This window comes from Polyodon spathula, chromosome 32 (assembly GCF_017654505.1).
Source record: "Polyodon spathula isolate WHYD16114869_AA chromosome 32, ASM1765450v1, whole genome shotgun sequence".
In the NCBI taxonomy this organism is placed as follows: domain Eukaryota; kingdom Metazoa; phylum Chordata; class Actinopteri; order Acipenseriformes; family Polyodontidae; genus Polyodon; species Polyodon spathula.
This window is the reverse complement of record NC_054565.1, coordinates 1,997,390-2,012,916: the sequence shown is the minus strand read 5'-3', so window position 1 is coordinate 2,012,916 and position 15,527 is coordinate 1,997,390. Positions and strand designations below refer to the sequence as shown.

At 40.8% G+C, this 15,527-nt stretch overlaps 1 protein-coding gene across 1 annotated transcript in view; it reads left to right on the top strand.

The window, feature by feature from the left end:
* LOC121303282 overlaps positions 1-14,446 on the top strand; it is a 31,272-nt gene extending 16,826 nt beyond the window's left edge. Inside the window, exons 11-20 of the mRNA XM_041233865.1 lie at positions 94-132; positions 1,646-1,876; positions 6,350-6,515; positions 7,266-7,415; positions 9,842-10,002; positions 10,754-10,930; positions 12,131-12,272; positions 12,460-12,647; positions 13,354-13,495; positions 13,832-14,446. Of these exons, the coding sequence (XP_041089799.1) occupies positions 94-132; positions 1,646-1,876; positions 6,350-6,515; positions 7,266-7,415; positions 9,842-10,002; positions 10,754-10,930; positions 12,131-12,272; positions 12,460-12,647; positions 13,354-13,495; positions 13,832-14,016 (1,581 nt within the window). The 3' untranslated portion in view covers positions 14,017-14,446. The remainder of the gene's footprint in view (positions 1-93; positions 133-1,645; positions 1,877-6,349; positions 6,516-7,265; positions 7,416-9,841; positions 10,003-10,753; positions 10,931-12,130; positions 12,273-12,459; positions 12,648-13,353; positions 13,496-13,831) is intronic.
* The last annotated feature ends 1,081 nt before the right edge of the window (positions 14,447-15,527 follow it).

Sequence of the window (15,527 nt, the reverse complement as noted above, 5' to 3'; positions counted from 1 at the left end):
CAGCTTTGGGCTAAATCTTCATACGACACATTCCAGGATGCTTTTCATGGAGATTATCTAGCAGTTCTCTGCTTTGTGATTTATCTTCTTTAGGGCGGGGTGCAGGCTCTCAGCATCTTCCTGATGTCCCAAGTATTGTACGGTTTTGTGCATGAACCTGTATTCAGACAATGTTACTCTGATTCTGTAATGTCCCAGTCTGTTTCACACATCATCACTCTGCTCTGTGGTGCTGGCGGTGAGCAAGATAGGAAACATCTAGGAAACATTCTACATTATCAAGATGTGGTAGTATTTGATCCAGCACTGACTGAAAGACTGAATTAAAAAACAGATGAATAAAAGGAAAAATCAGCAAAGCTGCTCATTCCTAACTGCAGCATAGGGTCTCTATTACAGTATTTATAGCAACTTATTCAACAGTTTCCTTTCGTTCAAGGTTTATGAAGGGCTTAGTGCCCTACCTGTGCCCTACCTGTGGTAAAGTTAACAGCAGCCTTTGTTATGAAGTTTATCAGTGGGGTTACTGACTGTGTGAAAGGTAGGTTAGGAGACAGTGGGTGTGCTTATTGTGTCAGGTCTCTATGATCCCGCCCACTGCACTAGGTGAAAGGATACAGACTGTAGAGTTACAGTAGTTTAATGATTCAAATCAGTGATTAATCTAATTGATTTCAATCCACTTCCATCAGGTTTTTGCTCACACAGTAATTCATCTTGTTGATGCAAGTCCTCCCTGCCTCTGTGTGTAGAATGGGACCTAATGAATAAGTCTCCTCAGTATCTATGCTCTCCTGTGTTTTATATGCAGATTTTTGCTTTTTTCTTGGCATGGCAGCTTTTCATACTTTACAGAGTCCACAAAGAGTACAATAATAATAATAATAATAATAATAATAATAATAATAATAATAATAATAATAAAATAAAAAAAAAACACACAAATATGTGATATTAACTCCTGGAAGACGCTCAATGTTAACTACAGCAATGGAACTACAGCATATTCCATGTTTAACACACCGAAGATGTATCAATTTGAGAAAAATGCAAAGTAGTGCATGGAAACTTTTAAAAAACTTTATTGCTTAAGAAAACATAAGCACATAGTATACAATAATAAGAGGATTCCCATCTCTTTGGATAACAAAGCTCTGTACATTACATTAACTATACAAGCATTCCCAGGGGTTTTATAACTCAACCCTATTATATTGTAAATACATTTAAGATTTCATGCCTTTTTTTGCTTTATTATCTAAGCAATTGATGGTGTCGATGTATCTCTCCATTTCTTTTTTAAACATAATAAAATGTGTTGTATTTTCTAACCATTTCATTTTATGAATATGGTATTTACCAACACATTATTCCTATATGAATTAGGTATATAATAATATCCTGCTCCATGTCACAAGGTTTTGAAAAGTAAAGCAGAACATCAACAGCAAAAAATCTTACCTGTTTACCCAACATTCTCAGAATATTATAATGCTGCAAACCATTCCAAAAAATCAACAACCTTTACCTTGCTCAGCAAGAACCTGATGAAGTCCTTCTGAAGCCACGCCCACTGTGTGTGCCGCTCTATTTAAACACTGCCCAAACCCAGGAGCGTTATTCTGAACTCTGAGCTAATTAACAGAGAGCCGAGGTTTCTGTGTTCCTGACAAACATGTCTGTGATTAGCGTGCTCCTAGCACACACCTCCACAGTGTCTCTGGCTTTAGTTTTAACTGGTTTTATATTTTTATACTTTTACTGGAAATCCTCCAAGTCATCTAATTACAGCTTCCCCCCCGGCCCGCCGGCTCTACCTGTTATTGGGAACCTGAACATTCTGGACCTGCACCGGCCGTACAAAACGCTGAGTAAGGTGAGTGGCGCTGTGGACCAGGCAGGGCGTTAAGATCAGGATTTAAGTGGGTATTGTGGGTAGGTTTTTACAGATTTAACATCAGGGCTGAAGAAAGAGAAACACGTCTATTTTACTGGCATTAAGTTTAAATATTTTAGAAGAAGTATTTTAGGCATCTGATTCCTGTTCCCTTAGCAATTAACTACAGCACTGTATTAAAAACAATCGATTCCTGACTCTCCCTCCCTACTGTAAATGAACAATGCAAAATGCAGAACATACACTGACAAAAAGCACATGCATGGACACGTTTGGTGCTGGGTTTGTTTTTCTTTTAGTATTTCTTGAATAATATTGTATTGGCCTTCATTTAGAGGGGGCTTGGTATTGTATTTGAAGAAGTGTTTTGTGCAGCTGCTCAGCAGTGAAATCAGCTGTCTTAATGACATCTGCCAATAAATATAACATGCAGGCAGGAGGAGGAAAATCCTGCCTAAATCTGATCTGAAATATGAATGTGTAATATAGCAATTCCTTCATACCACTGTTACAATGGTAAAAACATAGACATGTGTAGTGAAGTACAGTGAAAGCATAGGCTGTTGTTGTTGTTAATAATAATATTATTTATTTATTTATTTCTTAGCAGATGTTCTTATCCAGGGTGACTTACAATTGTTACAAAGTATCACAGTACAAAGTATCACATTATAAAATATCACTTTACAGAGTTTCACAATACAGGTAAGAGCAGATATGAAGGTACAATCAGATCAAATTCAAGTAAGGGGAAAATTAGAGAATAAGGTAATCTATAAGTAAGTCATAGCAAAACAGAGAATATATATTATAAACTGTTAAATGCATTGGTAAATATTCTTTAATTCTGAATTGTGTAGAAAAAATATATATTATTCATTATATACTATAGTTTTAAAAAACAAAACAAAACACTGGTACGACTTGTCAAATGGCAAAATTATACAGTTGAGTTATAAAACCCCTGGCAATGCTTGTATAGTTAATGTAATGTACAGAGCTTGTAATAATACAGTTCAGTTATAATACCCTGGGAATGCTTGTATAGTTAATGTAATGTACAGAGCTTGTAATAATACAGTTCAGTTATAATACCCTGGGAATGCTTGTATAGTTAATGTAATGTACAGAGCTTGTAATAATACAGTTCAGTTATAATACCCTGGGAATGCTTGTATAGTTAATGTAATGTACAGAGCTTGTAATAATACAGTTCAGTTATAATACCCTGGCAATGCTTGTATAGTTAATGTAATGTACAGAGCTTGTAATAATACAGTTCAGTTATAATACCCTGGGAATGCTTGTATAGTTAATGTAATGTACAGAGCTTGTAATAATACAGCTGAGTTATAATACCCTGGCAATGCTTGTATAGTTAATGTAATGTACAGAGCTTGTAATAATACAGTTCAGTTATAATACCCTGGGAATGCTTGTATAGTTAATGTAATGTACAGAGCTTGTAATAATACAGTTCAGTTATAATACCCTGGGAATGCTTGTATAGTTAATGTAATGTACAGAGCTTGTAATAATACAGTTCAGTTATAATACCCTGGGAATGCTTGTATAGTTAATGTAATGTACAGGGCTTGTAATAATACAGTTCAGTTATAATACCCTGGGAATGCTTGTATAGTTAATGTAATGTACAGAGCTTGTAATAATACAGTTCAGTTATAATACCCTGGGAATGCTTGTATAGTTAATGTAATGTACAGGGCTTGTTATCCAAAGAGATGGGAAGCCTCTTATTATTGTATACTATGTGCTTAAGTTTTGTTTAGCAATACGTTTTTTTAAAAGTTTCCATGCACTACTTGGCATTTTGCCCAGACTGATGCATCTTCGGTGTGTTGAATATGGAATATGCTGTAGTTCTGTGTTTCAGTTCTGTGGTAAAGCTTGTTCGGGTTGTCATCATTTTAATCTTTTAAACCACTGCTTTGCATGTCATTCTGCTTATGCACAGGTTATTTCTTCCTGGAATTTCATGTGCTGTAGCCACTGCAGTCTGAAATCGATTACGCAAATAGATCAGTCGGATGTGATGGTCCTGGGCTGGTGTGGTGACCCTCTGTCTTCCAGGACGTGGACTGTCTGTAGCAGAGCCACATCTCAAATCTTTACTAGCAGAAATGTTGCTTTTGTAGATGAGGAAACAGAATTATTGTCTACAAGATGTTAGGAGTTTTATTATCATAATGAACAACCTAATTCTAGAAAGGTCTAGAAAATGCTGGATTGTAGGTGAACATTCTTAGAGTGTAAAAGGGTTAGGCATAGGATGATTGCTGGCATTACCAAGAAGTCAACATCGGAAAAAGTAAAGACCTTGTTCTGAAGACCTTGTTCTGTCACAAAACTTGGTGGACTTGGTGAAAGAACCTTCTCTCTTCCAGAACAAGTAGAAGAATTATGAGGAAGGTTAATAATGGGTTGAGATTGACTGCCAAAAATAATCAAAGTGAATTTTGCAAGTAGGACTGGGGTTTCCATTTCAACCATAGGCCAAGTATTGCATGGTGAAGGTCTGAATGGTCACAGGCCAAGGAAAAAGCCACTCTTAGGAAAAAGGACAATTGCTTAAAGTTTGCAAAACAGCATTTGAATGACGAATATGCATTCTGGTCAAAGTTTTTGTGGAGAACAAAAATCGAGCTATTTGGTCACGCTGACAGTCATTATGTTTGGAGAAACATACAAAGAAAACAACACCATACCTACTGGGCACATTGAATTTGGTTCCGATACACGGTAAAATGGATTTCATAGCATACCAAAAGATATTGGCCAATCATCTGAAACCCTCCGCTACAAAATTTGGTTTAAAGCGCAACTGGACATTCCAGCACAACAACGATCCAAAGCACACATCAAAATCTACTTCAGATTGGTTAAAGAAGAATAAAGTCAAGCTTCTGGAATGGCCTCGTGTGACAGATTGAATGGTTCTTGGTGTTAGATCTCCCTTCCGACCTGTGAGGGCACTATGTAAAAGAACAGAGTACCCTTAATCAAATGGCACAACAATTAATTCCGTAGGGTAGGTGGAAGTCAACCATTTTAGGAAGGGGGTGGAGCTACGGCACCCAAGCACACTGACCCGGACGGTAGACGGCGTGGCATCCGAGGACTGAGCTCGTTCACCTAGGGGTCATGAGCGAGGGTATTAATAGGGGGCGTAACGTAAGTTATCTGTTCCTTGGTAAATGGTTAGTGTTTCAACCTACAAGGAGTCTCTGCTGCCATATTGTGAACCGTGAGTTGTCTTGTGTCTGTTAGTGTTTGTTTACTGCTGTCTGTTTTTTAATGGACTACCAGTAGCACGATCCGGAGCTGTAGCGAAAGCTAGCAAAAGCCCAGACATCACTTTCACACCGGCGTTTTCACAGAGAACTGTAATACATCACTAGCACTTATTCATGATCACTAAGAACTGTGTTTGTGTTTGTGTTTAGTGTTGGTGTGTTAAACTGGACTTTTTGGTTGCGGGTCAAACACGTGGGATTTTTTACAAACAAAGTGATCCACACCGCTGTATTCACTTCCATCATTTACTATTTACGTTGTGTTTGCCATAAGGCTCTGGACATTGCATTTAATTTCAATAAACACCCTTGAAGCTGTTAGTAATTGTCTGTGTGATTCTTACCTGCACGGCAGCGCACTCACCTGAACCCACTCACTACTTTGCCACACCTAGTCAAAGTATCAATCTAAATTGGACTGGTATGAGTTAAAAAAGGCTGTGCATAAGAGAAGTCCTCGGAATTTGAATAAACTGGAACAATTTTGCGTTGAAGAATGGTAAAAAATCAGTAAAGAATCATTGACAAATATCCTAATGCTTTAAAAGAGGTTATAATTGCTAAAGGTGCCTCAACTAGCTATTAATTTAATTTTCCTTGTCAGGGACAGAGTGCAGATGTCAAATTTCCAAAAGTCTACTACAAGCCATAATTGATACTGATAAATATAATGCAAATGTCACAAAATTCTAATGCTGAATACATTTTTGTTTCATGATGGATCAAACAACAAATTATAAAAACTGAAGGTACCACTGCCTCGCGGCTCGTCCCGGCTGCTGACTTCAAAAAGACACAAGAATTCATAGCTCTAGCCAAAGGAGATTGCGAGCAGCACATACATGACTAACATGAGAGCAACGGGCTGGCAGAGAGGATAATCCCGGTCATCCTCACTGGAACGGCAGGAAGATATCTTACAAACGCTTTACAAATGTTTAGGTAGCGCAGCATCCAGACAGAGGAAGAGTTTTAGGAGCAGCACAGACATGTTGGTAGTGCACGGCACACATCTTTTAAAACTGTGCTGATGTGATTGTAATGAGCAGATCTTGCCACTTAATTCGAAGTTCTAACAAGTAGACAAACTTCCCTGCTAATGCTTTGAGAGTCATCTCTCCTCCTCTTCTCTCTCCAGCTCTCAGAGACGTACGGCAACGTGTTCACCTTCCACATGGGTCCCAAGAAGTATGTGGTTTTGACAGGCTATGAGGCGGTCAAGGAGGCTCTAGTAACCCAAGCAGACGACTTCTCAGGGAGAGGCCAGACGCACACCACAAACACTGGCTCTAAAGGCGGGAATGGTAAGAGAGACGTGCCTCCAGTCCCTTCATCCCTAACTGCAGCAGGAATGGTTGGTTCACAGGTGACAGCCAGTGGTGTTGATTGCTCTAATTTACCATTCCAATTGAAACAAGCTTTGTGTTAATTGGTGCTTTCAGCTTAGCCTCTGTGGCGAGCACCAATCATCCAGGCAGAGGTTTCTGCAGTTGTTTCAATTGAAATGGTGCATTAGACTTATGACACCAGTTGACCCTCAGGTCCAAAAGGCTTGTTTTTGGCATGTCTACTTTGGAAAAATGCATTTCATGACTACTGGGGGACACTCCATGAGGTTTGAAGACTTTCATGAGTTGTTTTCAGCTTGTCCTGTTCTAGCTGACACTCCATCAATTCTCTTAACTAATGATTTGTTCTTGTTGTTTTAGAGTCACTTTGTATCATTGTGTTGAATGTTAGAAAACACCAAAGCTGGTGCACCAGAGTTTGACCATTGACCTGCCCCCCTGCAACACTCTGCCCCTAGAGGATGTAGGAAATACCTCATTGTTTTATGTGGTGGTTCTTTCTGCTGTATTTCTACATCCACTACAGGCAGAATGTTGCAGAGGGACCAGTAGTCTAGTATGTATGATAGGTGATCATTGATCTCTCTATAATAAGATTACATATTGTAGTCTTGGACCAGGCTGTAGGCAGCTCCAGGTTGATACTGGAATGAGTTTGAGTTTCAGGCTGGTTTCATGGTGTATTACTGTTTATGTTTCCTGCAGGTATTGTCTTCGGTGAGGGGGAGTCCTGGAAGGTGATGCGTCGATTCACCCTCTCCACTCTGCGGGACTTTGGGATGGGGAAGAAGACCATTGAGGACCGGATCATCGAGGAGTCCCAGAGACTGGTGGAGGTCTTCCAGTCCCACAAAGGTGACGACCAAACCAGGCGCAGAGCAATATTTTTTTTTTTGGGGGGGGGGGGGGGATTATCATAACTTTAGGAGATGCAATGAACCTGGGCCCAGGGCACAGGGGGCCCAAAAACACAAAGCCAATTTGTTTTTGACAGTAGTGTTTCCATTAAAATTGCTATGTATATCCTAGAGACAGCATATGGCACTCACAAATTAAAAAACGTGATTGCTCATTTTCAGACCGTCTCTAGTTAATATGTGTTCCGCCACATATCTTTTTTCAGCGGAGAGACTGCTGTGATTGGGTTCAAACTGAGAGACTGCTGTGATTGGGTTCAAACTGAGAGGCTGCTGTGATTGGATAAAAAATGAGAGGCTGCGGCTGCTGTGATTGGGCGCACAGTTTTTAAGCAGGGAGGAGGAAGGCGAGAGACAGCATTTAACACTTTCACATCAGAGTGTAATATGTTGGATTGTTATGCCGATACTGTATTATTTATTCTCTTTTATATTACTTTTGTATACTTAAGATGTTAAAAATATCTGTTTCCACAGTGTAATATGGAGTCTGAACTAAGTCAAGGAAAATCGTTTAATCCGTAAGCATCATTACTGCTGAACTATCCTCCTGTAAACTGGCCTTGTCAGCAGTAAACAGCACACGCATTGCCCCAGTCCTCCTTACTTGCACGAGTTTGTTTACTATCCCACATTCAACACAGCTGTTTCCTGTGCTGAACACCATTCAGTTTAACTGCCAGCACCTCTACTGGTCTTTTTATTTATTTATTTATTTTGTTCAAAACTGACAAGCAGTAATTAGGCGCTGGTAGAGACAGGAACGTGTTAACTACTGTAGCATATAATGGTAAACTGTGAACTCGTGACCATGGTATAGGAAACATGCTGCGGTTTCAAAACCGTGGCATTCTGTACACACGGTACACCATGACATCGCTAGGAGCAACTCGGCTCAAACACAGAGAGATAATATATTTGCACATTTATAAATCATTCAAAATTGAGCTCCAGAATTCATTTTTTGTTGGGCTAACACAAGTCAGATGGCATGGTCAGAAAGACTTTCGCGGGAGAACTTCCAAAAGAGCTCAAAGCAGACGGACCATCATCAAAGCAATTGAAACTTGAAGTCAAACACTTAACAACCACAAATCCTATAAGTTAATATTACTATATAAATAGAAATGTCAGTTTTTATTATTTATTAAATAACAATTTATGGCATTCTGGTTTTATAATAGCGGTGAGCGATAGGCTATATCCTGTGAACCTCAGACAACACATTGTTCTTATATAAACAAATAATGGTGAAATAATTATTAGCAGCATAATAATGGATGTTCAGATAAGGCACAAAACCTGAAGATAACAAATGTCTAATAAAACTAAGAAACAATTTCCCTCCCTCTCGGGCTGTTCGGTGTGTTCTCTAAACTGCTGTCACTGCTGATATTGATGTCCTAGAATCAGCTCAGCCTCGCTGTCTGCGCTGTGCCTGCTGTAATCTTTGCAAACAATATTTCTAAATGCAATTACACCGATTGTATCCACGTTAAGTAAATACAAACTTGATATTTCTTATTATCTTATGAACATCCAATAAAAACAGTTGCTATAAAAACTAGAGTTGCTAGCAACTATAAAGGCTTCCAAAGAAAACATGGTTCGATCATCACCAATAACTGCTGAAAATTGCATGATATTTTTTATACTAATGCGTGAGAATAGGCCCAAATGCACAAGTCTCACGCCCCAATGCGTGAGTGTCAGCAGCTCTGCAACAAGAATGTTGATATGGCCCCTAAAAATTTATTGGGAGTTTTTTTTAATTTGCCCCTCCAACCTAGAGTTGATTTAGTTTTGGACTAACCTGATTGACACCACCGGCCCACCCCCGCCCCCGCCCCCCCCCCAAACCCCTGCAACCCCCCGTTTATCCCGGGGGGAGGGGGGTAATTTTCCCCCCCTAAACGGGGTTACGAACAATGCGGTTACCTGGGTCTAAGACGTCTGCAGCTGCGGCATCCTGCCCCATCCTACCCCCCCCCCCCCCCCCCCCCCCTGTTAAAGTTGTTAAAGTTTTAACAAATTGGTGTCCGGTCTGTGTTTCATATCCTCTGCTTCTGAGACACTTCCTTCTGGTTAGCACATCTCTAGATGCTGGTAATTTGTTATTTAAAATCATTGCATAGAAAGTAGGTTCACATTCTGCTCTGCTATTTTCTGTTGTGACTTTTCTTATTTTAAAATAAAACTGTAAGAAAGTCAAGCAGACTAACTTTTCAGCTAGTGCCCTCCTCTGAAGAAAGTAGGCTTATGTTTTGGCTGCTGCTTTTGTAGAGCCATAAAAAATATAGTTTTATCTTATGATTCTTAAGTGTTTGACGTTACGGGTGGCTTTTCTTGTTCCCCCACTCTAAGGAAAACCCTTTGACCCCCAAATCATCATCAACTCTGCTGTCTCCAACATCATCTGCTCCATCGTGTTCGGAGACCGCTTCGACTACAGCGACGCACAGTTCCTGAATCTGCAAAGAATTGTGAACGAGAATGTCAGGCTGGGTGTGAGCCCCAAGACACAGGTACAGTGTAGTGATTAGAGCTCCTGCTCAAATTGATCAGCTCTGCTAGTGTCTGCTGCATTCAGGTCTGATTTATAAAGCTGGAGTCAGATCAGATGAATATAAGATCAAACTCCTATTAAATCATCTAAAGATCTGCAGTAGGTTTGTTATTGATGCAAGTATTGCTGACGTTGCAATTGCACATCCTACTGCTGCACGTATTCAGATTCAGGCTACTATTGGCTGTTTGGCAGATCGGAGACATAGCTGGCATTTCACGAGCCTCTTTTAGCACATTGATGCCTGGGGTTTGGGACTCGGTCATTTCACTCAATTCAATTTCAATAGAGGGAACAAATGCAGGCTGGAGTAAAAAGGGATTTCCATTCAATTGTTGGGTTCCCCAAACCAAGTGCTATGGATTGTACTCATGTAGCAATTAAAGCACCAAGAGTGAATTCATTTAATTTTGTGAACAGAAAACAGTTCCATTCAATTAATGTGCAGGTTGTATCTGATGTCCATCTCTGTCTACTAAATGGAAACATTTCCACATGCGAACAAATTAGAAAAGATTTAATTATGCATGCAGAAATTCTTTGTGTATGAACTAGTCTATTAATTTATTCACGCACGAATGATAAATATAGATCTTTTTTTCAATGTGACAGAGTAATCTGTGTAGAGTAATACAGTAATCCTTTAATCGAGGATCATTACAGCCATTTTCACCATTAAACTCCCCCTCTTCTTCCTCCTTGTCTTTCAGCTGTATAACATGTTTCCTTTCCTGGGCTTCTTCCTGTCCGATCACAAGAAGGCTCATCAAAACGGAACAATGTTCCAGGGGTACTTTAGAAACATATACAAGGATCTTAAAGACACTGTGGACAGCAATGACCTGAGGAGCTTCATCGACACGTTCATCTCCAGGCAGAGAGAAGAGGTAATATCAGCACAGCAGAGCCTGGCTATCAGGGACTGGTGAGGGACCAACACTGTGGCCTCATGGGGAGTGCTATTAAAAGATCTTTTTTTCATCACATCATTTTTATGCCCCTCCTATAGTTTGTTTCTTTTTGTCTATTGCTTAGTAACAGTTAATGAATACAAACTGCAGTATATTTGTCCACCAGCAGGTGGGGATTTTGTCAAACCCACCAAGCTTTTCAGAAGAGCAATAACTCAGCACTGCTATCAAAGCACTGAGGAGGGCAGTAGCTCTTTTTAGCACTGTATTACTGTAGGGTTAGGGTTAGGGTTAGGGTTAGAGGAGGGCAATAGCACTGTTTAGACCTGTGTGTATTCATTGTAGGGTTAGTGTAGGGTTAGGGTTAGGGTTAGGGTTAGAGGAGGGCAGTAGCACTGTTTAGACCTGTGTGTATTCATTGTATTAGTGTAGGGTTAGGGTTAGGGTTAGAGGAGGGCAGTAGCACTGTTTAGACCTGTGTGTATTCATTGTATTAGTGTAGGGTTAGGGTTAGGGTTAGAGGAGGGCAGTAGCTCTGTTTAGACCTGTGTGTATTCATTGTATTAGTGTAGGGTTAGGGTTAGGGTTAGAGGAGGGCAGTAGCACTGTTTAGACCTGTGTGTATTCATTGTATTAGTGTAGGGTTAGGGTTAGGGTTAGAGGAGGGCAGTAGCTCTGTTTAGACCTGTGTGTATTCATTGTATTAGTGTAGGGTTAGGGTTAGGGTTAGAGGAGGGCAGTAGCACTGTTTAGACCTGTGTGTATTCATTGTATTAGTGTAGGGTTAGGGTTAGGGTTTAGACCTGTGTGTATTCATTGTATTAGTGTAGGGTTAGGGTTAGGGTTAGAGGAGGGCAGTAGCTCTGTTTAGACCTGTGTGTATTCATTGTATTAGTGTAGGTAGTTTTTTTCTTTCTTTTCGATTTACTCGGTTTTCTATAAATTAGTCTCTAACTCGTTAGGCCTGTGTAGAAAAGGCTTTTTTTAGGTGTGTAGGATTTAGCTTTTCATTCCCCAGCTGTTTTGGCCTGTGTTTCTAACAGTAGTTTTGTGAAGGTGTTTTGTTACAATGTCGTTGTTGTAGATTTACCTGCACAGTTTATCACGGAGTGTTTGAAGCTGTTGATGGATCTCCTTGGAAAGGAGTTGTCACTGATGCCCTTAATTCTTTTACAGGAGGCCAGAAACTCCAACAAGTATTTCCACGAGGATAACATGGCCATCACATCTGGGAACCTGTTTGCTGCAGGGACCGAGACCACCTCTACCACCCTACGCTGGGGGCTGCTGCTCATGATGAAGTACCCCCACATTCAGGGTAAGCGACGGGGTACCCTAACTTTCAAGAGGGAAACATGGTTAGAGAGAGAGAGAGAGAGAGAGAGAATAAACCCCTATATTCTGAACTGAACACCCCCTGCTTGCCATACAGTTCTAGGTCCTCTCAATCAGATAAACCTCTTAACATCAATTGCAGTGTGTTTGTAAATCCTCCCCTTTGACAGACAAAGTCCAGGAGGAGATTGAGAGTGTGATTGGGAGGGAACGCCCCCCACAGGCCGAAGATAGGAAGAGCATGCCCTACATGGATGCCGTGCTGCACGAGATCCAGAGAGTGGGCAACGTGGTGCCCATGAACCTGCTGCACGAGACTACAGGGGACACCACCTTCCGGGGGTACAGGATACCCAAGGTGAGACAGAGACGGAGAGTGTTTAGGGGTGGACCAGTCCACAACTTTATCATGCAAATTCCTGTTCAAATGGAAAACATAGAAACTAATAAACCAACAAGGACTGTTTGAGGGCATTGGTTCCTCAATGTCCAACTTCAAACACTTGTCACTTAATGGAATGCTCCCTATTTATTTCGCTATCTGACTTGCACTAAGACCATCATGAAATATTGAACACAGTGAATTATTTTAGAGCTAAACCTAACCCTCTGCCATTCCCATCTCAAGCCAGCAAGCCTCTTTGTAACCCTAACCTTCTGCCATCCCCATCTTCAGGGGTAGGGTTAGATAGATTGCAGGTAGATAGAGGGGGCTTAGGATTAGGGATAGATAGATTGGAGATAGATAGGAGAGGGTTAGGGTTAGATATATATGAGAGATATGGGAGGCAGTGTTTTCTGCATTTTGAAAAGGCTAATTCATAAATACAGTGGGTTCATTCCTAGAGCAGTATTCCTTCTGGAATGAGATTTTGACGAAAGCAAGATTGGCACTTATTTTAACAAATGGTCTGTCTTTTATTACTAAATAATTCCACTTAATACAGTAGTGTAGGAGTGATGCTAATGTTTCCTCATTTGTATAGCTGACAGACATGTCTCCTTAAATTAGGTTAGCTGTGTTATTTTACCTTTATGTAAATGTGTGTGTGTGTGTGTCCAAGGGTACCCCGGTGATCCCACTGCTCTCCTCCGTGCTCTCTGATGAGGCACAGTGGGAGACCCCTCACCAGTTCAACCCCAACCACTTCCTGGACGCTCAGGGCAAGTTTGTCAAGAGAGACGCCTTCATGCCTTTCTCAGCAGGTCAGTGTGTCAGAGAGAAGGGACCAGGTTAGACAGGATTGGGGCTAACCCCCCATCCACACTGGCATTTTAACTGCACAGGGAACTGCTATCAATAGAGGTGCAACCAGCAACCAGTTTCCTAATGGAATATAGAACAGGTAACAATCGCTACGAAGCCTTTAGATTCAGCTGAAAACATGCGGGTGCAGATTATTCTGCCAATACAATATATGCAATACGGAAAGCTTATTATTGACGATAACCTGTTTTCATTCAAACTTCCATTTCAGGATACAAATCAGTATGTTGCTGCTTTACTAATCCTGAGTCGGTAATCCTCTAACCCCCCCCCAGGTCGGAGGGTGTGTCTTGGAGAGACCCTTGCCAAGATGGAGCTCTTCCTCTTCTTCACCATGCTCCTGCAGAAGTTTCACTTCTGCCCGCCCCAGGAGGTCAGCCCTGAGCAACTGGACCTGACCCCCACCCCTGGAATCACCTCCAGCCCCCAGCCCTTCCAACTATGCGCCCTGAGCCACTGAGAGACCCTGTGACACTGCGACCCTGCCTTACTGCATCTGCTAGACCTTACTACAGCCACTGACCCCTCACACTGGACCCTTCAGCCACTGAACTGCCAGGATTCTGTCACACTGAGACCCTGTGATACTGTGACCCTGCCTTACTGCATCTGCTAGACATTACTACAGCCACTGACCCTTCACACTGGACCCTTCAGCTACTGAACTGCCAGGATTCTATCACACTGAGACCCTGTGATACTGCGACCCTGCCTTACTGCATCTGCTAGACCTTACTACAGCCACTGACCCCTCACACTGGACCCTTCAGCTACTGAACTGCCAGGATTCTGTCACACTGAGACCCTGTGATACTGTGACCCTGCCTTACTGCATCTGCTAGACCTTACTACAGCCACTGACCCCTCACACTGGACCCTTCAGCTACTGAACTGCCAGGATTCTGTCACACTGAGCCCTGCCTTACTGCATCTGCTAGACCTTACTACAGCCACTGACCCCTCACACTGGACCCTTCAGCTACTGAACTGCCAGGATTCTATCACACTGAGACCCTGTGATACTGCGACCCTGCCTTACTGCATCAGCTAGACCTTACTACAGCCACTTATTTTCTGACTCATATTCACACAGTTACCCTGCTTGCAGATTCATATTATTTAATCTGGTCACTTCTTATACAAAGACAAATTCTAGACAATTGAGGAATGCTTGCTTTTACATGTAATTGATATTTACACTGAAGCTGAGATATTATCTTAATGCTATGCTTGCTGAGATTATTATACTGACTTGATTGTATTGACTGTATTGATACTCATTTTCTTTTCTGTTTTTGTTCCATATAATTTTCCTTTTTGATAAAATTCATTAAAGAGATAACGGTGCTGCGTGTTATTTTCTGTGATCTTGAGCTCGGCTGGGTGATGTTTTGTAACTAAGAGTGCTCATTAAAGTAAAACCATTACCCATGTTAATGAATTACCTTTATTAGGTATTTCAACACGTATTCTCTCTACAATATCACCTGGTTATTATCCCTCTCTCATACAAATAATCTCTGTCAGTGATGTCCACGCCACTCCTTATTATCATTTTGGAAAATAATGGTATAAGATTAGAGAGTTTGCTTGTAACTAAGTTGCTGTACAGCATTGAATTGTTCTGACAATCGACCCCATACAAAATTAGATCAACTGTATTTTGGCATGTGAAGCTTGCACTAAAGGAGTCAAAATGCACATATCTCGCAACTGTGACTCCGAAGGACATGTTCTTACTGGAAAAGGCCTATAATGTTAAAAAGTAAAAAAAAAAAAAAAAAAAAAAAAAAAACATTAAAAAGTAGGATATCAAAGGAAAATGGCCTTATATGAATGTTTTAATTTTTTAATAAAGATATTCATTCTTTGAGTTCAATAATAATAAAAAAACACATATTTGCTTTATGTGAAAATGGATCTTATTTGATAACGGAAACGTAGTTTTGGAATGTACCATCAAAAGAGGCA